The sequence below is a fragment of the Maylandia zebra genome, linkage group LG6, assembly GCF_041146795.1.
Source record: "Maylandia zebra isolate NMK-2024a linkage group LG6, Mzebra_GT3a, whole genome shotgun sequence".
Lineage (NCBI taxonomy): Eukaryota > Metazoa > Chordata > Actinopteri > Cichliformes > Cichlidae > Maylandia > Maylandia zebra.
In genome coordinates this window covers 3,455,496-3,482,703 of record NC_135172.1, presented here as the reverse complement: position 1 = coordinate 3,482,703, position 27,208 = coordinate 3,455,496, and the positions used below count along the sequence as shown (strand labels likewise).

Sequence of the window (27,208 nt, the reverse complement as noted above, 5' to 3'; positions counted from 1 at the left end):
TTAGATCCTGGATTTAACAGGGAGCTAGTGAAGAGAAGCCAGTATGGGTGAAATATTTCTAAATATTGCTATTTCTTGATTAAGAGATGATTAACTTGGGAAGACCACGTGGCGCTAACTGCTTGCAGTAATATCTATTTGCACAAACTTATTTGCAGCAAGGATATGGATGCATTAACAGGCATTGCAAGCAATTGTTCTTTCCCATTTTTAATTTCTAGGGTAAGGAGTAGTCTGCAAGGATACATTCAAGATCTCGCTGCTGTCAGAAAGCAACAGAATCACATGCTGTGAATGTTCCTCTATTGGGCTACATAGAACTAGCTTGGCATATTATCCCATGCTACAGTGCCTTGTACAGCAAGTTCTTGTGTGTCTTATTTGTCTGCAGGCTACATGTTCATAACGAACACTAACGAAGAGAAATTACCCTTTTAGCTTTAAGTTCTCTGTGTGGGCTACACAAAGACACATACATCTGACATGTAACTTAGCAGTGGAAATGGCTTCTCAGCTACATTTTAGGTCTTTCTTTGTCAAAAGCTTAACAGACATGGACACTAATGCTGCCACACAGCACAAAAGGCTGCAGTGTGCTTGTGTGTCTGTGTGTGATGGTGATCTGGCAAATCTTTAATGGCTTAATGAGGTAAGCAACAACATGCCTGGGGCCATGTTGGAGACAGAACACACACACACACACACACAGTCACAAAAGCTTGTGAGCTAAAGATAGTTGCTATTTGAGTTGTCAAACGTCAGTGAATCATAGGGTCACACAGAGTTGACCTTAGGGTGGCAAGACACTGATGAGTAAATTTCTTTATTACCTCTAGCATTTATTCTGCTGTATGACACAGTTGCAAAACAATAGCATGATATTCAGTTGTACATTATAAAGCAGAGCTCATGCAAATTGTCAGACTCATTTTTTCAGGTTTTTAGGAAACGACCATGTCTGTACAAAAAAGCAAGAAAAACATGCACCTCTTTCTGCTCTAGCCAGCTGTCTGCAGAATCAGACGTTGTGATATCTTTATTGTAAAAAAAATGACAATGAGATCAAAACACACTCATGTTTTAGCTATTTTTTGTTATTTACTGGCTATCGTAGCGTCCATAAACTTGGTAATACTGACAGAAAACCATTTAAGGATGTGGAATATACTCACTGACTTTGAGCTATGAGGTCATTAGGGGTCATTAGCAGTGCTGGCACTGTCCTGTACCATGAGGTCACTGCTAATTACGTTGGCCTTAAGATTAGACAGTACAACACACACACACACACAGGCCCCATACAGTAGGCCCATACAGCAGGATAGAATGGATAATGTGATTGTACTAATGGCTGGACATCAAACATGAAACATGAGTTAATGGATGGGACCACCATGGCAGGCACACAAAGTCAAAAAAGAAGAAGAAAGGACACAGAGACAGGCATGTGCTTATACAGATACTGTACTTTGCATGAATATTGCTTTTCACTCGTTTTTTAAACGGAGTGACACTGAATTAAACTTTTTTTGGTGTAATTGATTCTAGATTTTTGTAGTTGACTGTAGACTTTAAGTTTGAACAGAAATTTGCAATTGCAGTATTTTAAAACATGCCATTGAGGCTTTTGAATTTTTTTAAATTATTTTTTTATCCCTTTATATAAATTGTTAAGACTGTTAATTGCTAAGTCTTCGAGCCAGGGAAACAATTCCCATTTGGGCTTGTGTCAGGAAGGACATCCACCAAATCAAACATGTGGAGCTACTCACTGTGGCGGTCCCTGGTGACAAGGGAGCAGCTGCAAGTAGCATGTATAAATTAAGTTCTAGTCAAGTTAATGCAAATATTAAGGTTAATATTCATACATTCAGCTGTGCAAGTGCTTTTAAACTGATATGAGAGGAAAATGCATGCACAAGACGATAAAAAAAAATCAATCAAACACTAATGCCAAGAATGGAGAGTGTGACTTCACTCAGACTTGTGCAGGCGCAGTGAGAACACGTAAACTTTACATAGAAACAGGGAGATTCTGACCCAGACCCTGCTCTGAGCCAACATGTCACCTGTTTATGTTGGCAAAGTTACAGTAGTGCCAGCTGAGTTGGAACGTTTCACCCAATAAAGCTGCAAAGAGGTTTGGTCTGACTGAATACGGGATATCAGTGTTGCTGAATATGGAGGACTAACTTTAACTGAGTATTGCCCGATTGACCGATCACTGTGAAGTATGCTTTTCAGTAGATATAGAATTATTTGTACTTCATGAGACAAGAAAATGTTAAACACTGATTTAAAGCATAGACTAACATTCTGTCAGAACTCTATTGCCCTGTCTATAATGCAGCATAGTTATCAGAGCAGGAGGAAACCAGGCTTGACCCACTATCCTTTTGGATCACTTCAGTGCTGTCTTAACTCCAGTTCTTGCTGAACTGAAGCAAAATGCCAAATCCCTCCTTGCAGCAAAATCAGTGTTATTGCTGGCTGTGACCCAGCTGCACTCTGACAGTACAGTTCATTTGTACTAGTAGACTAGAAGGTCCAGGATGGGACAGGTTAGTGTCCCAAACTGAGGAGGGCAAAATGAGTCATTGCTGCCCTGCCTATGGAAAAAACTTTTCATTTGTTAAAATATCAGGTGCAGATCTTTCAGAGTCACAACCTGGTAAAGGGAAAACCCAAAGAAGCAAGAGCAAAGACGTGCAAAAGAGGCCACTGGAGCATGGTGTAAACTAGAGCGTTTACTAATTTAACCCTGATAAAGATTTTGTTAGGGTAGCAGGGTGGCAGGGTGGTTAGCACTGTTGCCGCACAGCAAGAAGGTCCTGCGTTCAATTCCACCATCAGGCTCCAGTGGGAGTGAATATAAGTGCGAATGGTTGTCTGTCTCTGCGTGTTAGCCCTGCGACAGACTGGCGACCGCTCCAGGGTGTACCCCGCCTCCTGCCCTATGACAGCTGGGGTAGGCTCCAGCGCCCCTACGCGAGCCTGAAAAGGATAAGCAGATGGATGGAAGATTTTGTTTAAAAATAGGCATGCTTAAGAAAAAAAATGAAATACTGTTAAGGCTGCAGCTTTTTTTGCTCTACAAGCATGTATGAGATGGAGAAGTAGTGCTAGCCAAAGATAGAGAGGGAGAGAAGAACAGTGTTAACAAACCGTGTTGGACTGCAGCAATTTATCAGAGTGTCAGACTGTTTATTGAAAAGACTGCTGCTGGAACGAGAATTATAAACATTGTCTGTACTGTGTCTAACCAAAAGGAAATAAATCTATTTTATTCTATTCTTGTCCATAGGTAGGCAATATAAGTGGCTTTTACAATAAACAAATATTAAACTGGAAAAGGTGAACCCTAGTTTTCTGGCAGTAAGCTCAAGAAAAGCATGACCTGATACGAGTAATTTTAGTAGTTTTACTGCAAATAAATAAATAAAATAGTAATAATAAAAGTCTCATTTGCATCAAGTGCTTTAAGGCAACTGAAAACTGAAGTAAATCTTTATTATTTGCCCTTCAGCAAAGAACCAGCTTTAAATGGCAGCTTTAGGAACTTTTCACTAGCAGCAAAAACTGATAACTTTTTCCGGTTTGACATCATAAAATCATATTTTTATACAAAGATAATCTCAGCATGGCACGCAGTACATGCTTAAAAGACTTTATGAGGAAAGTAGATGAAAGTCATGTCCTTAAGATACAGATAACATTTTTGCTGGATAAAATCCTGCAAAATCCTGACACTGAGAGATGCATCTAGTCCTTAAATTGATGCATCTGCTGTTGGCCAAAAAACCCCAGACATGTTTCCTTTTAACAGATTTAAATAAAATAAGACTTTTTATTGCTACTGTATGTGTATGAACTGAAATATCATTCCAAATGAAACCAGGAGCTGCTGGTTTTACACACAAATGTCCTCCGGTGATGTACGAGACTTTCATAATAATTTTTTAACGTGAAGGCTCACTGTTATGAATGATCCCAAACCATACATTTTTCCTAAGCAAGTAGTTTTTAAGTGTTTAAACCAACCAGCAAGTAAAACCAAAAAGAAAAGGCAAAAAAGATATTATTCAAAACAACAACTAAAGAGTAGCAATTGATGCAGGGCACAACATTCCCAACTAGACTTCTGGCTGACAAACCTGCAACTGACTACTCAACCAGTGTGCAGACTTGTAGAGCTTCATATGGATCTTCATCATTTTAGCTAACCGGAGAGTCTCATTGCCCCTTTGTTGGGGTACATCAGAACATAGTTGACTTAATACTGATTTAAATCAACTTAATGCTGAGTTGACTTAACACCAGTGATACCAAGAATCTTAAACAATGCTTAAAAATGCTCTTGGCAGAAATTCCGAAAATATACAGTCTCCATTTACTACTACTACCTCCCCCCCCTCCCTCTCCCTCCCCCCCCCCCCTCTCTCTACCAGCAGACAAATGAGATTTCCATTTTTTTAGAGCTTTATTTATGGTCAGTTGGCTCTGTGCCAGAAACTCCAGCATCACTCACGCACTTATCCACACATCCATACGCACATGCTACTCTATCTGTAGCACTGCTTTAAGAATGGCTTCCTGTAGTCCAAACAAAATGTAAACACAGGGACAAGAAAAAAAGAGGGCGAGGGAAAGAAAAAAGGGAAGGAGACAAGGAATCCAAATTGTACTTTTCACTGGTTGACTCATTCAGTTTATAATCAGTTAACATGTCTTTGTATTGTTGATAGTTCACTTGTATTCCTGACATTTATCCTACATTAAAGTATAACAATTCTGAATGTATATATATTTAATATCATATAAAATGAAAGTCAGATCAACATGTACTGAGTCAGGCACATAATCCTAAATAATTATTTGAATAATAAATTGATGAACATGTTCAGTGTATAGTGTGAGCGCTGTGAGCTGGTTTTGTTCAGGCTTGTTTCTGTTGATCTCCATGGAGACAAGTGTTTCCAAATAAAAAATAATCAAAATAATTTCCATCAAAGTAAAATTGTAAAGACTTCCTCTAAAGGACATATCACTAAAAGATGAAGAGAATTTGGACAAGTATCTGTGTACAAGGGACAAGACACACACATCGACGCTCACACTAGACGGGATAACAGAAGGCCAAGAACTGATCTCCTGAGTTCCCAGAATCGCGCAGACAAAAAGGATTCAACTCTGTGAGATGTGCTGCTGCTTGAAAAGGGCACATTTTCTTGGTTTAAACCTTTGATATTTTCTCTGTTCTTCTGTTCTGTTGTATGAATTTTACAGAGCATACCAACTTTTTTGAATGTTGGGTTGTAAACCCACTATTCCCATATCAAGACTTACTTTGGAAAAAACAGACTTTGTCTTCAATGACAATACTTTTTTGGTCATGGTTTTTGATGGTTTTTATACTGTCAGGTCCAACTAATATCACAGAGCTCAAAGGAATGAAAAATGTTAAAAATGGCTCCCAAGTAAGGGACAAGGTCTCAAGGAGTTACAGATAGCTTGTGATAAATTCAAATAAGATGTTTTTTTGGAATTTGAGATTTTTAAAAAATGTGAATGTGAAGGAAACTAGTTTGTTTTTCCACATCTTTGTGACTTGTGCTGCTGCTCCTAGTACCAGATGCTTTGTTCTCCATGTAGTAACTTAACACACAAAATAGTGCATTTTTTGCAGAACGCGTTGCCAGGCATGAATCATAAAGCAGACTATGGGATATGATCGACAGAGGCACTTAGCTGGGTGAACACACTGTGGCAGCAATAAAAGTGAATTTGAACCATACTGTTTGCCTGGTAGTCACGCTTTGCAGAACACATCTGCATTGCACCAAAATCCACTCTCTGGACCAGTGTGAGACGGTCATCACAAAGGAGGGAGGATGAAATGGATGAATTTGGCACCTCAAGCCCTAACTGATGTCTATCCTTTACCAGGCTCACCAAAGAAGCAGAGTCTGCCTCTCTCCATGCTTTGATAAGGTTTAGGTAGTATGTTTGTGTGGCTCCAGTTCTGCTCCATGGCACAAGTTCATAGTAAATGATAAATGGATGGTAAATGGACTGGTTATATAGCTTTTCTACTCTACCTGAGCACTCCAAGTGCTTTGTAAAGTATAGTGTATGTCCCGGACTCACTGGGTGACCACAAAGGGTGAGTACAGACTACTTGGTGAGTAGTTTGGAGCTGGAAGAAAGACTGTCTCCTGGTATCAATTGTCTCAGTCTAGCCCTTCTGTTGTATAGGTGCTGCTGGCATTCCTGGAGCAAATCCTCCCATAGTAGTCTCCCCAGCATGTGTAGTGTTGCTTCAGGTCCAAGACGAACTGAATCTTGGATATTCTTCCCAGCTTTCCTTAAATAATACAATGATCGACCGTGCGTCCTGCCAAACAATAATGGTACAAAGGGAGAAAAGATCGGTCTGAGGAGGTAGACGTTTAGTCAGACTTATTTAAAGCCTAGTAATTTGCACGGTTGTTTTATCAAGCGAGACATGAACAATGTGCCCTGACAGTCAGTACCTCTTTCAGGATGCTGATTTAGGAGATGACCTGAAACAGCCCCTGACTACACTCTTTGCAGAGACTCTGTTTTGGGATACTGTGTTGCATAAATAATACAAAGTGATATCCCAACACACTCTGGTGAAATGGCATGATCGAGTCCATGCTCAAACTGGACCTCCATTAAAGGTAATGTGTTGCCAGCTGACATTCCAGGCAACATGTGCACCACCAGCACACATCCCCCCAGTTGCAGGAACAATAAAATTCACTACAATTTTGCTGTATCTCATGTGACCAGCCATTATTATAACTCCTCTCTGGAGCAATTGGCGGACTGCATGCAGCACAAGAATCACATTTGCCTATCTGTCGTCAGTAAACCCTTACACATTGTCCCACCAAGTTTTTAACCCACTGGACCAATCGGTATCGAGAAGTAAAGAGAGCTAATCAAAGCCTTAACTCTATACTTTTTGCCCTTGTATTTAATTTCTACGGACACTATGGGATATTTATGCCTGCATCTCCAGCACTCCTGCCCTGACATCTGCATGACTCCCTGTGACCTGGATGCAGTCCCTGAGTTGCCAGGACCTGATGAGATGAGGCAGAGAGAAAATGCTTAGTATGGTGTGTCTCTGATGGACGTTCTAAGGAGCCCAACAGACATCCTTGAGCTTGTCTCACGACGCATGGCCTCTCTGGAAAGCAGGGGCGTTATCCACTGTGAACACTCTTCCGTGGCCACTGGCATGCCTGCACCAAGAACTAAGGGAGAGAGAGCTTTTGTCTCTGTGGCCCCCAGACTCTGGGACTGTCTTTATCTGAGCTTGAGGTCTGTGGACTCAATAGTCTCTTTAAAAAAAAACAATTAAAAACTCATGTTTTTGGAATTGTGTTTGTTAACTTTTTTTGTTTTTATTTGTTTTAAATGCTCTGGTATTTTTCTATGATGCACTTTGTGATTTCTATCTTGAAAGGTGCTATATAAATAACATTTTGCTTACTTACTTAACTCCGTGGCCTCGAACATATCCAGAAAGGATTCAGGATCATCCCACTCCGCATCTTGTGCAACGTGATCACTGGTAGCGGCAGCGCTTGATGAAATGACTCAGACAGAGCTAGAGTCTCCAACAACTGCACTGTCACTCCGTTTGCACTAGCATCTTACGCTGTTGCTGGTGCACCACCACCTACTTGGGATGAGTGGTGGCTAGCTCTGTCACATCTGTGCCACAGCCTGGCTGCAGGTCCTATGGGTCTGACATGTGTGTCAGGAGGGTGGATGCCACTGTAGCAGGACTTATGTTACTGGGATACCCAACATGACCCTGGAGGTGCTTGGTTCATATTCAGTTTTATTGCACGTACACTGGGTCTGCTCAGCTATTTCCATTGCTGGTCTTCCTCCATCTGCACTGTTCTCTGCACACTAGCTCAGTCCTTATCTTCTGGTTCTAGCCTGCTTCCCTGTAGAAAGGGAAGGCATCATGACTCATCATTTGCCACTATGGAGATAATTTTCAGAATAGATACTTTAACTCAGTGAGAATCAGGCCAGGTGCAAATTATATGCAGTACAATTGGGCATCTCACTGCTGCCAATATAAGTTACAATATTCTTGAGTCTATTTGAGTCTGGCATGTTTTTGGGCAAATTTTCTACCAGTCTCTAAAAGAACTGGTCCAAGTGTATGGCTCAAAGCTGTGCAGTGCCAAAACAACATATTTCTCTTCTCCATTACTTCTTGCAGTCTGATGAACAACATCCAGAGCCTTCAGGAACTCGGGGCGGACCTCATCCACACCAGGGGGTCTACCACCAAGAAGTTGTTTAACTGCCTCAGTGATCTCATCCCCAGACTCTGCTTCCTCCTCGGAAGACGTGTCAGTGGGATTAAGGAGGTCCTCGAAATATACCTTCCACCCGCCCGTCAATTTTCTCAGTCGAAGTCAGCAGCGCTCCGCCAGCACTATACACAGTGCAGGTAGAGCACCGCTTTCCCCTCCTGAGACGCCTGATGGTTTGCCAGTCCAAAAGTCTTTTTCCATGGCCTCTCCGAACTCCTCCCACACCCAAGTTTTTGCTTCAGCCACTGCCCGAGCTGCATTCCGCTTGGCCTGTCGGTACCTGTTGGCTGCCTCTGGAGTCCCACAGGCTAACCAAGCCTGATAGGACTCCTTCTTCAGCCTGGTGGCTCCCTTCACCTCTGGTGTCCACCATTTGGTTCGGGGATTACCACCACAGCAGGCACCAACCACCTTGCAGCTGCAGCTCAATGCAGCAGCTTCGGCAATGGAGACGCTGAACATGGTCCATTCGGACTCAATGTCCCCAGTCTCCCTCGGAATGCTGTTGAAGCTCTGCCGGAGGTGTGCGTTGAAGATCTCGCAGACTGGGGCCTCTGCTAGACGTTCCCAGCACACCCTCACTACGCGTTTAGGTGCACCAGGTCTGTCCAGCGTCCTCCCCCGCCACCTGATCCAACTCACCACCAGGTGTTGATCAGTTGACAGCTCAGCCCCTGTCTTTACCCGGGTGTCCAGAACATATGGTCGCAGGTCTGGTGATACGATTACAAAATCGATCATCGACCTACGGCCTACTACGGCCTACGGCCTACCTACTCACATCCCCAGGCTTCTACCTTTCTACCTATAAAACCCGGAGAGCAGCCAAATGGCTGGTAGGCTTTTAGCTAAGCTTTAGCTTCAGCCAAGTGGAAGCTAAATTGGCTAGTCATTCATATGTAAATTAGGTTGTTACCTGGGAATTCTGGAGGGAGGGGAGTGGGGGTGAGTGATTGAGGGGGTGGGGGAGCTGCTAAAAGCTGTGCACTTCCTTTTGTGTTTCATCTTGATGCATTCTCAATCATCCAGGGAAATAAATCTCCAAAAGTCACCAACTTGGAGTGTTTCAGTTTGCCGTCTTAGGGAGAAATCAACACACATGGGTGTATGTCCTTTGTTGCTGAGATTTATTGATAAAAACAGTACAAAAAACCAACCATTTGTACACATATTTACAAATAATAATAAAAAGTGAGTGAGTACATTTCAACATTTTCAGCATAAGCGCAGATGACAGTCAGGACCCGTTCCCCGACCCTAAGGCGCAGGGAACAAACCCTTTCATCCACCAGGAAGATCCCCAACGTACCGGCAGCAAGCTGCCTCTCACCAGGGGCAACTCCAGACTGAGACAGAGTCCAGCCCCTCTCCAGGAGACTGGTTCCAGAGCCCAAGCCATGCATAGAGGTGAGTCCGACTATATCTAGCCAGTACCTCTCAACCTCACGCACTAACTCAGGCTCCTTCCCCACCAGAGAGGTGACATTCCATGTCCCAATTGTTTTATTTCTGTTTTATTGAGACATGTGTCCTAGCGTCTGTAAAAAACTGTAAGATATTAATAAATAAAATGTTAGTTTTTATATAGTTTAGTAGCACCAGCAACTCACTTTGCTTTCTGTATTTACTTTATCTGCCATCTTCACCTTTGGAGCATAATGCAACTGCATGGTGCAACGTAAATATAAAGTGGTTGGAGTGAACAAGTGTTTAAACATTTACTTTTTTTCTTCTTTATGAGGTGTTTTGCACCAACAATTTGTGATCAGATGCTGGCAAATAGAGAGTGGAATATTAGGCCTGTTACTGTGTACAAATTTATGTGGGAGCTGGAAACGAGCATGTGTACAATCTGATTCTGTTTTTTCTGTTGCCTTGGGTTGTTTTTTTTGACACATACACTTTCAGTTATTACCGTGTACACAATTATTATTCTTGCTACACCTCTCTGAGTTGGCACCCTCATTTGATACAGGCCATTCACTGCTTTCAGATGAGAAAGACTGCTGGGTCTTTATGCGCAGTGTTGTCTGTCTGAATGCAGCCTCACTCTCTTCACAAGTGTTTGCAGAGTACTCCTGGCTCTGGCTTTGGAAAATCTGCTGTGAAACATAAACATGTTGAAGAGTTTTAGATAGGCTTGTAGGTCAGACACCAGTACAGTTACAAAGAAAATGCAAAACAGAGTTTATTTAATTCTGTGGTGGATTACAGACAATTTCCAAAGCATAGAAATGATTAGCGGTGCTGTACGACCAATCAAGAATATTATTCACTGCATTTCCCTTCACTAACTGAATTAGTAGTCAGTATGTAGTACATAGAGTATATAAACCACTGCAGATTAGTGTTTAAATTATGATACGATGCCCAACTTTGCTTGGATGAAGGATTCATGTTACTTTCAGATATCTCTGATATCCCCCCATGAGAATTATACATCCCATTTAATATTAATATTGTAGACTTGTTTGTCTTTTACATCAACTATCAGTGCACATGAAAATCCCATACATTCTATATGCATTTAAACTCAAAGTACAGGGGTCTCTCTGTGGATTCTGAGTGAAAAATGAAACTTCTCAGTGGGTGACATGGAAACCCTTCATGGGCTAACCCACTAAAGGGTCATAATTCTCTGGTCTAGGGGGAAGACCAGTTTTATTTAGCATATATTTCCTTAGAACATTTTCCTACTGCACTTATCCTACTTGTCCTCTGTTGGAACTCATTATAAGACCTAAGGATAAGTTGACACTGGAGATTTTAAGATCTAGCACTCTGGTTGCTTTGTAGGTTCTTGCAACAGTCAATTAATCAGAATCATCTTTATTGGGCTCTGGTTATTTCTTTGCTCTCAGCGTACACAGCAGAGTAGACAAGAGACAATTCTGACAAGATGACACAGAACCAAATAACATATAAACCATATTTATGTTGCAAACATGCCAGAATAAATAAGGAATGGATGAGTTGTTAGTCCCCTTCGTGAATCGCTACCTTATCGTGGTGGAGGACTTTTTGTGTCTCAGGGATCCAAGGAACTATGTTGCCTGAAGGTCTCCCATTGCAAATTGGTCCTGGTTGAGGGACCAGACAAAGAGCGATTCAAAAGACCCCTATGAATATACAATCAAGGGAAGAGTTTACGCTGCCCGGGATAGGGTTACTGGGGCCCCGCCCTGGAGCCAGGCCCGTGGAGGGTGCCTGAGGGTGAACGTCTGGTGGCTGGGCCTTAGTCCATGTGGTCTGGGTGGGCACAGCCCGAAAAAGTGACATGGGCCCAACCTCCTGCAGGCCCACCACCTGCTGGAGGCACCATAAGGGTTGGGTGCAACGTGTGCCTGGTGGCGGTCAGGGCAGCAGCGGATCGACCTCCGGCTACAAAGGTAAGCAATTGGGTGATTGAATGTCACCCTTCTGCTGGGGAAGGAGCCTGGTGGTAACCCCCAAACCACATGGTGGACAGCTGAGTTGAAGGGAGTCACTAGGATGAAGAAGGAGTCCTATCAGGCTTGGTTAGCCTATGGGACTTCGGAGGCAGCTGATAGTTACCGACAGGCCAAGTAGAAAAACTCCAGAGTGGGAGAAGTTCAGAGAGTCCACGGAAAAAGACTTTTGGACTGCCTCGAAGAGATTCTTGCAAACCATCAGGCGACTTAGGAGGGGAAAGCAGTGCTCTACCTGCACTGTGTATAGAGCGGGTGGAGCGCTGCTGACTTCGACTGAGAACATTGTTGTGCGGTGGAAGGAATACTTCGAGGACCTTCTTAATGCCACTAGCTCATCTTCCGTGGAGGAAGGAGAGTCTGGGGAGGAGGGGGACGACTCACCTATCTCTGGGTGCGAGATCACGTAAACAACTCCTATCTATCTATCTATCTATCTATCTATCTATCTATCTATCTATCTATCTATCTATCTATCTATCTATCTATCTATCTATCTATCTATCTATCTATCTATGTTTGTTTGTATAAGACTGTATACACAGCTTGCCTTGATTCAGCAGCAGATGTTTTAAGTACAAACTCTATGTGACTGTCCTAAGTGGGCTTTGGAGAGAAGCTGTACAGATCTCTGCTTGTTTTGGTGTGCCCTGTAGCGCCTACCAGGGGGAAGGTGTTGGAAAAGGTTTTATTTGAGTTTTTCTACAATATTAAATAGGTCTTTCATTGCCTACAATATTACACCCTACAATATCAGAAAGACACATCCAAGAATTCCCTTTTGACAGGAATAGAACCTTGCTGGCTGTCTCTTCTTACATCTCCTTCACATTAGAGTGGAAACTATGTTAGAGCTTTGCCATTAAGACAGATGACCACAGAGGGCGTTTGAGAACACACCATCAACTATAGACTATGTAATCTCCCTGTCCTAATTTAAAGACCGGTGACCACTTCACCCTGTAAAACAAACAGATCAGAGAAAAGAGTGAACTGGTTTTCACAAAAAAAATAAAGTGCAGAATGTATCACTGAAGTCTATGAACTGATTTGTAAACTTGGTTAATTAATTAAAAAAGCCCTACGAATAATATATGAGAACCTGGGGACAAAGGACAGTGGACAGACTTTAATAACTCATAAAAACACAAAATCAGTGTTAAAGACGTCTTTGGTGCCTAATCCAATGAAATTTTCCAATAAATCTTGTTCTTATATCTTATAGTTAGTTCTGTTAATCAATCCATCCATTGCACCTGGTTTATCTCATGTTATGGTTTCCACCTGCATGAATGCAGTACTCTGACAGCTATAACAGTAAATGTTTACATGTACTTACATGATTGGATTAGCCTATGTTTAATAAGGATATTGTATCAAATCAAGAAAAATCTGGCTTACAGAGCTCCTTCGTAATTTTAAATAAAAACACTTAAATGTGTATTTGGATTAGCGCTGAGCCAGAACTGAAAGATAGGATTACCCACACACTGAGGCCCCTGTTTGTCAACAATATAAAACCTCACACACACACACACACACACACACACACACACACACACACACACACACACGTGTACAAACTACGTGACTGATTATTTGAGTTTAGGAAAATATGATAAAACATACAGTGTGTGTGTGTGTGTGTGTGTGTGTGTGTGTGTGTGTGTGTGTGTGTGTGTGTGTGTGTGTGTGTGTGTGTGTGTGTGTGTGTGCGCGCGCGCTCAGTAAAATGTGGGAACAGACCAACTTATGAAAACTGAAAGCGTAGTTTGGACTACTTCTTAATGACCACCTAATTACCTGCACACAGACAGCTGATGTGATGCATTAATCATGGCACTGTTTGCATTTTTCTCTTAATTGTAGCTGTTTTCTAGCGGTGGTGATTTCAGACTTTCTAACTGTTGGAACAGTATTCCTCTATAGCAAGAGTAATAAATGAAGCACATGGGATTACTTGAAGCTTGTGACTAACATGCAGCATTAGTGCATGCAGTCTTCAATAGCAAGTAGCTGGTATTTAAAATAATTTATTCTAAAACAGCATAAGATAATATTTAGTAACACTTTGTAATAACTGGTTTGAAATGGTAAGTAGACTTTAGTACTTAATAAGGTTAATTCATCAGTTTATAGAACATTAGATAGATCTTTCCAAGTTTCTACTAACATTTATGCAACTTTGTAACAGGTAAATAAATATTGCGCATATATTAATTTATTCTTTACTTACTTACTTTTATATTTGGATGTCTACCATAAAGTTGATGTTTAAAATGGTTGTTTTAGTATATCAGTAGCTTACCAGTAGGCAGGTAGCGTAGTAGGGTGGTAAATGTGTATTCACCAGCAGTTTGGTTTGTTTAAAGAGCTGACTGAAGATATTACTAGTGAGGGTTAAAATACTTTCATTCACAATATTACTATGCAAGCTGAAAAAATGCTTCAGTTTACCAAGCAGGTGGGTGTTCTGCCAAAGTATCTATATGTAATATAATATATACAATTTTATTTGTGCTAATGTTAATATTAATGCTAATATTTGTAAGTCTAAGTTTTGAGCCAGCTAGTGTAAAAGAACTTGTAGTGACAGTAAGCATGACAGTAAAAAAATGAATATTTGATAAAGTGGCTACAACACATTTTTAAATGTGGTTTTAAATACTTTCTGAAAAAATTAAAGGTAATAATTTGTATTTATTGCTTAATAGTTTGTATAAAAGCAATACATGGCTTCAACACAGTCTGGTGGTAGGTTGTGAAATTATATAGCAAAGTCCTAGTTATGAGTCCCTGCCACGTAAGTCCCACACCAGACCAATTCTTTTACACTTCCTTTGTAACTTTTTCTATTGTTTTCAAATTACTTTCTGATTATGTTTCAGCAACAAATCTACAAAAAGATGATGCTTGGATCTAAAGTATGCTCATCACAAGTTCAATGGCTCGGTGTCTTTTGGATTTGAAGTCTAAGATGAGGCAGTCGATGCTAGTCCCAGAGCTGGGACATCGAGGATGATATTTATCACCACAGCTGATCCACAGGAGAAGTGTACAAGCAGTTCTTTAAAAACAAAGTAGGATATGAAGCAGGTGCCTCAAAGACTAACTACCTTTTTATTTTTAAAGATACAGGGAGACAAAGGTTACACATATGTTAGTGATTATTATCAATCTATTGATGTGGTGATTTGCATCTCTGCCTACCTATCAAACAATACCCTGTTATTTATTTATTTATTTATTGACCATGTGAGTGTACGTAAAAAGTGTATCATGATGTTTTTTGCTGTTTTCTCACATGACTGAGAATGCCCCTGCTCTGTTTTCATATCACGTCCTTTTCACAGTTTCAACCTGTGCAGTTTTACAAAACCTGTAATACTTTAGATTAACCATCTCTTTGTTCTCTATGGCGCTGACAACATGGGGAGGACTTTCTGCGTGAAGTCTTCTCTTTATGGTCCACTTCAACAGTGTGTCAACCTCTTAAAAAGCATAATCCTTGTTTGGTTGAATGTTCTCGCGTGGACTTGTTTATTTGTTGCACCTTAAGGATGGTCTGTTTCACTGGCACTGAGAGTGAATTTGGATGTTTTGGGTTTCAAATGTAAATACTTTAAATCATCAGACCACGGAAGAATTAAGAAATAGTCTCCTTGTCTCCAAAAAAGGCCTTTGCTTGATTGTCCAAGAGATGCTGAAAAGTTAACTGTGGCTAAAAAATAAAAAAATAATACAATATACAATATTTTTGGTCAGTCTGTCAAGTTAAAGCTTTAAGCCAGTTTTAATCATATTAACAATAATTTGAAAATGTATTGTTACACAGCTAAGATTTTAGAAAATCACGTCTAAAATATGCATCTAAATATATCTTGATTAAATAAAGATGTCTTTATTTTCATTAGCAGCTGTGTGAGTCTGTCTTGTTATGAAATTTGCATTTTTGTCCTATTAATTTTAAATGAGAATTCATGTTGTTGTACCGCAACATTATATTCATCTGTGCAAAGCTCAGCACACAGTTACCTACAGAACTGCATGTAGGTGTGAGCCCAGGTAACAACAACACTTTACTCTGAAAAGGAACTTCCGCTGCTCTGGAATGTACCTGCACATCATCAGCCTGACACACACACATAGCTTTACTCTCTCTCCGTCTTCCTCTCTGCCCCTTCCCCCTCCCTGCCTCCACCTCGCTCTCTTTCTTTCACACACAGACACATAACCCTGCTACTCTGTCAGATTTATTTATACAAAGGAGGAATGACTAAGATCAGAGAAGAGGGCATATAGGGGGATAGATGTGTGCATGTGTGCATGGTTGCATGTGTCTGTGTGTGAAAGAGAGAGAGAGAGAAGGATGTATAGAGAGGGAGAGATCAGGAGTCTGACCGACTGACCTACAGTCTAATTATGTATCATTATCAGGAGACAAACTGATCTAAATTACTGCAACAGCTCCCATTCACATAGATGGATTACACAGAGCAGGACGATGCACACGCACACACTCACGCACACACATAGAATCAGCTCCATTCAGCACTTAAACAAATATAAATCATATGCCTTCCTCACAGAGAATTCCTCTGCACATTCTGCAACCCCCATTTTCTCCTTAACTCTGTCTTCTGCACAGTCTAGCAGAGATACAACCGTTGGCAAAGATCTTTTACTCTGAAGCAGACATTAGTTTGAAGTATCTTTTCATAAAATTACACTTTTGTTACCATTAATAATAGTTTCATATAATCAGAATCAAACGATCAAATCCTTCATACAACATTTGCACTTTCAACTCATTTGCACAGTAAGACTGGAAACATTGTAACACTCCATTTCACATACCAAATGGCACACCTGTTGCTACGCTGCTGACAGGAAAGACTACAGCAAACATATTACAGTGTTTCCCAAGTTGTCCAGTCTTATAGCCCCATCGCCAACACTGATTCCTGTTTAGCCTCTAAAACCTCGTCTCTGCCACCAGAACACATCATTTTTATCCTGTATGGCTTTCTCTCCAACGCTGTTGTAGAGAGTTGGGGAAATGAAAAGTTATGCTAGACTGTAAATGACTGGCTTTACAAAGAAACTAATAAAAACTATAAAACGCTAAACTGATAAGCAAAACTTACTGAACCTTGAAATAAACTACAAACTTGCCCTTAAAGTGTCATATAGATGGAATTACCTCCATGAAAGTCAAATCAATGGAGCAATAGCTGTGTTTTTAGAAATTCTTTTTTTAAAACCTCATCGTTTTTATGTTTTTCTCAAATGGAATTTAGTTTTCTCAGGCTCATTGGTTCAACTGCTTGGTTACATTTATGAAAGGTCATAGTTTGGGTTAAATAAGGAAAGTTATTGTCACAACTCAGCGTTTTCCATTTTATGAGGTTGCCAAGAAGCAAGCATGGGCAACTCCTAATTTCACAGCCGTTGTTCACACTCGTGAAATGAACCTGAGCAACAGTATCGAATCGCGACTGTCAAAAAAAGAGTGTGCTAGTGTGTTATATGCATATTAGACACACACAGTTCGTTTCCTTCTTGTGTCTGTTTACTTTATGGTCACAAAGAAGGAAAAGACCTTCACTGCAACATGTTGCTGCGCAGTGCCGCTGCTATTTTCTTACTGTGTTGCTGGGACCCCAAAACATTTCATTTTACAGCACCAGAAATCATTAACAACGACCTTACTTCAACTAAGTAAGTAGTGGTCTAGTGGAGGTTAACGTTTAAGCATTCAGGCACACACGCATGAAGTCAGTGGATTTCAATGATGTGTATGTGTCTGCATCACAGTCCTTGAGTGAGATGCTGCAGGTCTTGAAAATGTTGTTAGAGATCTTACAGTTACAATCTTACAATTATCTCAAGTTGCTTCCAAATTTATATTGCCAGCAAGATTTTCCAAGTATTTTAAATTAATCATTTGACAGTAGCCCCACCCAGTTAACCAGTTCATTTTATTTCAGGTGTTTATTTCACGCGTTTCCACAGCCTGGAGTACTGAACGCACACACAAAGCCCCCACCCCCACTGTCTCTCTTCAGATAAAGTAAATAAATAAATAACTATTTAAAAAATAGCGGTAAATTGCGTGTACATATTCAGATGTTGTATATAGCGTTTTCTTTAAATGATTGATGAACGGCAGCGAAGTTCAGATTCATTGATGACTCTGAACTTCGCTGGCAAATAAAGAGAATTAATAAAGATGTGGACCTCGTAGAGCCCAACTCACAACCAAAAAAGTTTGTTGTTTATTGATCTTTCCATTTGTATTCTTTGGGAAAGGCCGCGTCTTTGGGTCCAGTCAGTCACCTCGCCCTGATATTTTACCGGCTGTTTATTTACAATGAGATACATTCAGAGATTACTGTTAATTAATTAATTACTTACTTAATTAATAATAATAATATTGAGACCTTCAGTGGTTCGGTAAACGAAATGAATTTCTTTAATTATAGATCTGAAAAAATATGAGCTTAAATGCATTTCAGTGTGTTTAAATTTAACTATATCGCTTTAACGTTTTATTCATATACGATAAAAAAAAAACGGTTATTTGCGTAATAAAGAAATAAATATATAAATAAATACATTTTCAGTAAGCAGTGAGGACTGAACTTTTTTAACACTTGCAACCAAAATGTGGGTGCAATGTTTCCTGCTTTAATAAATCTAGACCTGAATAAAACCCACACAAAACTATAATGTTGAGATTTATATGCATATGTGGAGATGCGGACCGCTGCTTCGTTAGCCGAAGCATGCGCTGCGTCGTATTATAAAACTACGAATACACAACTCAAATGAGCTCTGTCAGAAATATAGGCTGTAAGCAGGTACTCCCGAACGCTTAGTGTTGCTGAGTGTTGGAATAAATTTGAATTCAAAGGAGATGAAAGATACTTTAACTCGTCTAGATTCACTATAATAGCTGCGTAATTGAATTAAAACTAGTATGAACATGAACACCAATCATGTTCAAAATTATTATTATTATTTTTATAAACAGGACCTATGAAGCTAGTCTCGTACACCCCCAAAGCATATTAAAGAATAGTAGAGGCCTCTTAATCTGATGTCAGCAGCAGAGACTTTCAGCGTGCTGTCACTGCTGACATGTTTCCTTAAATACGTTTTAAATGCATTAACAGTCTAAATAGTGAATTAAAATGCATATATGGTCCATAGAGTTTGGGCTATCTCGTCTGCATATTGCAGCCTTACTCTTGATAACAGAAACAAGAACTGGATCAGCATCGCTGTATTCTTGACTTTGGAGTGGTTTCTGCACGCGTGAACGTAAACCGCGCGCGCGCATCTGTGTATGCCAGCATATCTACTTAGCAGACCCACTGACATAAAAGTGAAGTAAACAGAGCCTGCAGACGGGGCCAGAGCAAGGGGCGGAGGCTCGCCATTGGTTGACTGAGGCAGTGAAATCCGTTTCTCCTCCCCGGTAGTGAAGATGACGTGGTGAATGAACCCCACTCTCCCTCTCTCTCACCGACAAGCTGGCTTTAGAATAGTTCAGTATCAACTAGCCACTTGTGACCCTGTGCCTGAACAGACCAGTCTTGCATTGCCAAACTGCCCTGAGCCTGACAGCTGACAACTGTCTCGAGAAAGATTAAATGGCGTGCAGGGTGGGGTGGGGGGGGTGAAGAAGAGGAATACGCACTGAGTGGCCAGTAAAAGAAGAGACCTAAAAAGTTCTGCTGTGACTTTTTAAAGAGAAGATAAATGAGGAAAATGTCTTAGGAGGAGTCGTTTCAACACAACTGAGAGGCCTCGCGACAGGTCGCTAGGACGGGTCCGGTGTACTGTCGCACGGAATACCGACCCGTATGGTCGGAAGCGATTGGCTTCGACCGCGGGGAATGAACTGAGGATGCAGACATCTACTCTGAGCGCTGCTGACTAACGAAGGTGCGATTGCTGCTGCAGCATCTGACAAGGACTTGTTCGCGCGCGCTGTGTGTGTGTGTGTGTGTGTGTGTGTGTGTGTGTGTGTGTGTGTGTGTGTGTGTGTGTGTGTGTGTGTGTGTGCGCGCGCGCGCGTTGGGGTGGGGGGCGCTCACGCGTGCCCGAGTGCGTATTTTTGTGTGTCACTATGAGTCTTGTCTCGGGCTTCCCTCACCACCCGGTCATGCACCATCACGACAGCCACCACTATTCGCTGCATGCGGCGGCGGCCGGTCGGTGTCACGAAGACACCGGTGCTCCACCGTACTTCACAAGCTGGTTGATAAGTCACGCGGATATGTCACCTACAGAGTATAGCCTTGCGCCCGGCTACAGCCCGGAGTACCATGGCAACAGCGGCAGTGGGTCAACCGTCGGACTGGACCCACACCATCACCACTACTATGGCCCTGGAGGGTTAGTTCCAGGACCCGGCACCATCTCGATGAACGGAACCACGGTCGGTATGCACCATCATCACCACACTCATCCTCGGACCGTGAAGCGAAGACCAACGGCCAATCGCAAGGAAAGGCGGCGGACCCAGAGCATTAACTCAGCTTTCGCGGAGCTGAGGGAATGTATCCCTAACGTCCCGGCCGACACCAAGCTGTCCAAGATCAAGACGCTGCGCTTGGCCACCAGCTACATCTCTTACTTAATGGACATCCTAGACAAGGACGAACAACACGGAGACACCCAGGCTTTCAAGGCCGAGCTAAAAAAGACGGAGGCTCGGGAAGAACGGCGGAAAAGAGAGGCGGTAAGATGTGCTCTACGGCCACTATTTGTTGTGAAAATGAGGTTAAAAGGTATTCATTATAATAATCGCTTAACGCAAACAGTACACATATAGTATTGTCTCTGGTTAGCTGGTTCATTAGTAAAGGAGTTATTAAAGGAAGGTTCTAACGCTGGAGTGGGCAGGATGGATTTAGAGTTACTTTCGAAGAAAAGTAACAACAGTTTAAAATCGGATTATAATTACAGGCAATTACAGATTTAGAATTCTGTACTGTATATCTGGCAAAGCAAGACACTCTTTTTTCCAAACCAAATGGATAAATCATTTCCAATGGTGACCTTATATTTAAGACGAATTAAATGAGTTTATTTTTACTCGACTCAACAAATTACCTAAGTTCACAAATTTGATTCACTCCTAACACTGAATTATTTCATATCGATTTATTTGACAAAGACGAATCATTGAAGGAGACATTTCAACACGTTGTTGGTAGGCAGCGTCTGACAGGAGACAATAAACATTCATTTTGTGCATCGTGGGATTTACTGAAGGTTCATAGTTCTTTTAAAACACTGAGTCACGCCGTTTACTTTCCACAAAATAAAAAATTGTGTAAAATGAACTTCCGAATAGTCTGGAATTTATAGAATACGGGGCATCTTTTCGTATCTAACTGCGGGTTGTTTTACATGATGTGAAGTAAAATCGACACATTTAAAATTGTACTTTTTGCTTTTGCACGAGTGCCCATATGTTTTTTCCACAGCAGCCTATTCATAAAGCGGCATCAGCACACAGTTACTATATTTTACGGCTATTAGGTTTAATGTTCTCTACAATAATAGTGATAAATTCAGTTAACAACAACAGTAGTGGCACCGTAAATAAAGTTTTAACCAATTGTCTGCTGCAATTTGACCGAGATTCACCAACAAGCCGCGAATCTTCTGCATATTGAATGAAAACTAATGGACTGAATAGATAGAGCTGTTATCAGCTCGGTGTATATTAATTTGCACTGAATTTAAATTCCAGCATTAAGACGCATCCCTTATCCACGCAGACGTGATACTTATACTACTGTATAAGTGTGTAGACCTTTAGACATCCAAAACAGTCTCTACAGTGCTGTGATGAGTGAGTGGGGTGGGGAACAGGCAGAGACCAAGCCAAAATCTACTGTGGTAGGGGAAAGGGGAAACAGCAGCACGGGCTTATGGTGTGCTAGAATTACACAGTACACAAATGGGGGGTAATCAGAGAGCAACATTTATTTGGAGATGGGCTGCTGAAATAGCCAATAAACTGAGAGCAAATAGTAAAATTGAAGAGTGTTTCCCTATTTTTGTAATAGTCACATGACTTCTTTTGCACTGATCACTCAAGCAAAAACATATATCATCATAAACATACAAAAAGATTACAAATACATGAAATAAGTCTACAGAAAGCTGGCTGCCATTCTCTGACGGTTTGGAGCCAGGAGGGCCAGGTGCTGCCATACAGACCGACCACTATTATGCCTGGAACACTATCATCCTTACAGCCAGTAACGCTATGTACTTTTGGTCACTTTTGGTACTTTTAGCTCTGGCTGCACTGCCAGATGTGTAATGTGGAAGCCATGGCTCCAGCTTTAGAGGGCTGTGTAGTTGTTTGCTATTTATTTGTTTGGCTGATCCAACAGTTGAAATTCCATTTCAGCGGATTCTTACCTGCCTTTTGCATTCAGCTGACCCCCGCACACACTAGCATTTATCTGGCCAAAACATAGTAATATCAAACGGAGGCCATATTTATATTTATATGGTCATAGCTTATGTCACCGGTTCATGCTTCTGCATTTTCTTTATAATGCTTATTTATGTCAGAATAAATATTATCAGCACAACAAGTTGCCTTTCTTAGAGGGACCACTGAGCTTTGTCCTGCAGAGAAGATGAGTGTGGATGATGGCCATGTGTGGTATTGTTTGTTCAGCAGACAAACAATACTACAGCAGAGACTGGAGGAGAATAATCATTTCCTGTCTATTGTCTATAGGAAGTGTGGTGCATAATTGAAGCCAGAGAGCTTTCTTTTTTCCCTCATATTTCAAAAAGAGAATGTAGTCCACTTCATAACTCATGTCAGCTCTCTCATGAGACTCCTGGCTTGGGCTGAATGCACATTTTCACAGCCCAACAGAGACACTACAGCTGAATAAAATTATATCCTACGTGTCAACAGAATCCATTGATTAGTTTTAAAAAATCCGCAAAATAATTAATAAGAAGAAGCATCACTATGTTACATCAGTGAACTAACATAATGGCGCTTCTGTTCCTCAGCCTGGTCTTCCATTAATAATAAAGTGGGAAACCCAGAGGACAACTTACAGCGTCCTTAAGAGGACAGACCTCTAAGCTTGCAAATAAGGGGGAGGGGTGCGTGGCCGGTCTCGAGGAAATAAACTCAGTTTTGTTGTTGTTGTTTTGTAAGTTTACATCGCAGTGCGTAAAATAGGGAATTAAGATCTGGATATAACGCAATTCACAGAAGGTTTTTTTCCAGTTCAGTTTGTGTTTCGCTAGTTTCAAGGATACAGTCTGTTAACAATAAAATTCCTGGATGCTGGATTAACTTTTTTCAGGCCTTTGCTTTCACGTATTAGGTCATTGTATGACACACACACACACACACACACACACACACACACACACACACACACACACACACACACACACACACACACACACACACACACACACAGAGCATAAACAAAATATTTCGTAAACAAAACGCAATATTTGCCAATAAGTGCTTCTTTGTCTAACCAGAGTCCCCCTAAACTCAGAGTTGGAGACAAATTCTGATGTTTTGTTAGCGTAAGTTTTGCTGGTTGGAAATACGAATTCTCTTTTTTTTTACTTATCTAATATAAAAAATTCATAGTCATAGTTGCATATTAAAATTTGTCACTTTGCCTGAAGAATAAAATCACTTCCTCTATTTCAGCTCGGGGGGGTTGCAGGTGGCCTGTCCTCTTTGACTTGTACTTTATATTCTCTGCGTGGCGTTTTAAAGCCGTTCAAAAAGGTCTGAACGCCACGGCTTCAGGTAATCACTCGAGTTCAGAACTAGTTACTTTGTTTCTTTTCCCCTCTTGTGTAGGATGGATCGAGGTTGGTGGATTATGTGTGCACTAAAGCTGCAGAGTGGTTTACCGCTGCAGAATTAGAGCAGGCTGTCTTCGCTCAAAGCGTAGTGTCGCGTTTTTATGGAGTTTGATGTAAGAAGGAAAACATTAAGCCGGACTGAGGAGTCGTCAGCGCTCATTGCTACAGATAGAGTCAATTTATGATTCGCACTGGATTCTTTCCCCTGACATGTACAGTATCCCAATTACATAGACGCCGTTCATTCATTAAAAATGATTATCTCATTTGGCCTGTTAAGGAGGTCTATTATTATTATTATTATTATTATTATTATTATTATTATTATTATTATTATTATTATTGTCGTCGTTGTTAAAGAAAAACAGACAACAAAGACCCTAAGGCCTGGGTAAGGGATGAACGAAACCTCGAAACGAAAGTTTCTCTCTGTTGTTCCCCACGTTGTGCCTGCATTTGCGCGAACGTGGTTATTTATTTATTTATTTATTTATTTATTTATTTTTACCAACATAGCAAAGTCTATTCTTCTAACTGCTCTTCTGTTTACTATATTGCTGTTGTACTCTGAATATATATATTCTAACTTATTTTGATCAGGCCTAATACGTCATAACGGGCAGCGTTTGGGGCTTTTGAAAACGCAAGCTTAGTTGGAAAAAACAAAAATAAAAAATAAATATGAATTCCTATTCAAATGTATTTATTTTATTTTATTTTATTTTATTTTATTTTATTTTATTTTATTTTATTCATGTTAACAGTGGCTATTCCACCCATTCGTTAATACTGCGTGGTACACAGTAGCTGGGGTATTTCTCATCGTTGTCATTATTTTACACAGTGACACAGGCTGCCTACAATTTAAGACATTCAAGACATCAATAAAATTTAGGTGCGTTCGGTATTGTAGTAGTAGTCTGAAGTATTGCGCATTCAAAGAAAGAGTAGATGTATCAATAAATAAAATAATAAGGATAAATTTCATGTTTTTACAGGTGGAGATCTCGAAGACTTCGTCCTCCAACTCCTCGTCGTCCTCCTCGTCAGCGGGCGATAAGAAAAGTAAGGGGCGGACGGGATGGCCTCAGCATGTCTGGGCTCTGGAACTGAAGCAGTAGTCCGTCTCTGCCTCAATGTCTCCTGTCGCAGGTTGACAGCACTCCTTCCTTTCTCAAGCTCGGCCGTCGAACTGCGAATAGGAGAGAGCGTCCAGGCGAACTGAAACGGGAGTCGGCCTGGCTTCCTAAGGTTGTCGAGGCTTCCCTCACAAACAGTAGCTACAGAGACGCTGCGTGAGGCTCTGTTCAGGTGTGACGCGAAGGCAATGACAGTTTGCTGTAATTTAGGATTAACACACACACACACACACACACACACACACACACACACACACACACACACACACACACACACACACACACACACACACACACACACACACCATCAATCAGCAAAATCCCACTTTATATTCTAACTTAAGGTCCAGAAACGAACCACAGACTGTTTGATGTCCGTGAAAGGTCATCTGTTGGACTCGGTGTGGTGGAATGAACGAGTGGTCCATCTGCGCAGACCGCTGAGTTATGTTCTACCAGATCATACCAGGACGTGTGCGACTCCCACACACAGAATTACAGAAAATTACAAACACATACACAGATTCACACACAGGGTCTTGAGGTGTTTGCTTTATTTAAGGAAAAATATTTATGTGCAATGTGACCTCTGGAAGGATACAAACAGCCATTGTGTCTGATATTACAGAGTATCTGTGGTTACAGGACCAGGTGTATGTGAAGATCTCTTCTGTTTCTCCGTCTTTCTCTTACAGTTTATTGTTGTAAATGTAATGTCGTCACGGCAGATGACGACGTGTCCACGTTGTGGTGTCAAAATGTCTCGGGAGCTAAGTAATGCTTTATGTGTCATGAAAACAGTGTCACGATTTGAATAAACCGCCACCTGGTAACTGGGTTGATTGTTGACTCTCAGTTGGTCAGACTGCACAAAGGTTTTAATGAAAGTAACACTAAAAGCAAAATTGGAAATTCAGTGTTGCTAATTTAATAATATGTCAACCGGTTTATTCAAAGGTAAAAACAAGAAATGTTCTCTCATATAATAAATGTTTTTATTACATTTCAAATCTAGCTTTGTCAGTGGTTTAAAGGTGACATGACTATGAAAACTTGTGTTTTGCCTTTTCTCACTCTGAGCTTAGTAGCATTGCATTTGGGTAAATGCCCTTTTTATTTACAAAATACATTTACACTGCAGTTGGCTTCAAGTTTGAGTGCTCTTCATCAGGCCAGAAGGTTAAATCCTGTGAGGGCTACGTAATCATAACCCTTGACCCCATGCTGTTAAGAGTACTCATGTTTTGACATTTGAAAAATGTTCTTGGAGCAAATAATAAAAAACAACTTATGTCTGAGTTAGGTGCTGATTGGGTAGTGAAAACAATAATTGCATCCTCACATTTTTACATTAAAGGAACAAACACAGAAAAGAAAAGACAGGAAGAAAAATATCCTCTGATAGTTGAACAAGTACTATTTCGAATTTCTGCATAAATAACTGCTCTATAATAAGGATCAATATGAGAAATGGAGAAGCAATTAAAGCTAAGAGCATGTTCATGGCCAGGAGTGAACATTGTTTAATCCCACTACCAAGACGGTGTTTAGTAAAGTTATGTCAAAATTAGCCTCCAAAGAGAACAAGTTTAGCTCTCTTTGGAGGCTATGTTGTTTTAATTGCATGACTGTCATATTTCACTGGACAGCTGATTGATTTGTTGCTGTGTTTTCAGCCTGCTGTGACAAACTATGCTTTTTTGATCAGGCAGTAGCAGGAAGTTGTGAAGAACAGAGCACATTCATTTTTTAAAATGCAACATTTCATTTAAAGCTAAGGCGGGGCTTTAATCCGTTTTTTAGCTTCTTGCGCTCTGCATAATAAAATGCTGCTGCTAGAAATGCTTTAACAAACAACAGGCTGAAATGCTTGTTAATCATTAAAGCCAGAAAAACGTTTACCTTTTGCTGCTGAACAATCGCAGTACTGCGGAGGCTGATGAACTTCCTGAAAGGCGGAGACTCATGTGAAACTGAGCATCATTCTTCATCATTCTGGCATTTATTGTTGTTCCAATCATCAAGAAATCATTCAGATCTCATACAAGACAGCTTGATTTATATTTTGGAATTTTTCAACGTAGCCTTGCTCTGCTAATGGAAGCAGACTGCATCTACCACACGCTGACCTTTAATGAACAAGAAGTAACATAAAGCCCCAGGTGGAGTATTACAAGAAGTACCATGGAAGCTGTTTGGAAAAAGACGCTTTCAAGAAAACTTGGTCCATTTATCAACTTGAATGGTAAATGGACTGATTCCTATATAGCGCTTTTCTACTCTCCAGGAGCACTCCAATCACTTTATGCACATTCACCCATTCACACAAGCACTTTCTGCTATGTTTAAGTGC

General features: G+C 40.8%; 1 protein-coding gene across 1 annotated transcript; it reads left to right on the top strand.

The window, feature by feature from the left end:
* Positions 1 to 19,363: 19,363 nt before the first annotated feature.
* LOC101479649 (heart- and neural crest derivatives-expressed protein 2) lies at positions 19,364 to 25,694 on the top strand. The gene is made up of 2 exons (XM_004562238.4): positions 19,364 to 20,573; positions 24,715 to 25,694. Exons 1-2 carry the CDS (start codon positions 19,959 to 19,961, stop codon positions 24,835 to 24,837), a joined length of 738 nt encoding a protein of 245 aa, XP_004562295.1. The 5' UTR covers positions 19,364 to 19,958; the 3' UTR covers positions 24,838 to 25,694.
* Positions 25,695 to 27,208: the final 1,514 nt, after the last annotated feature.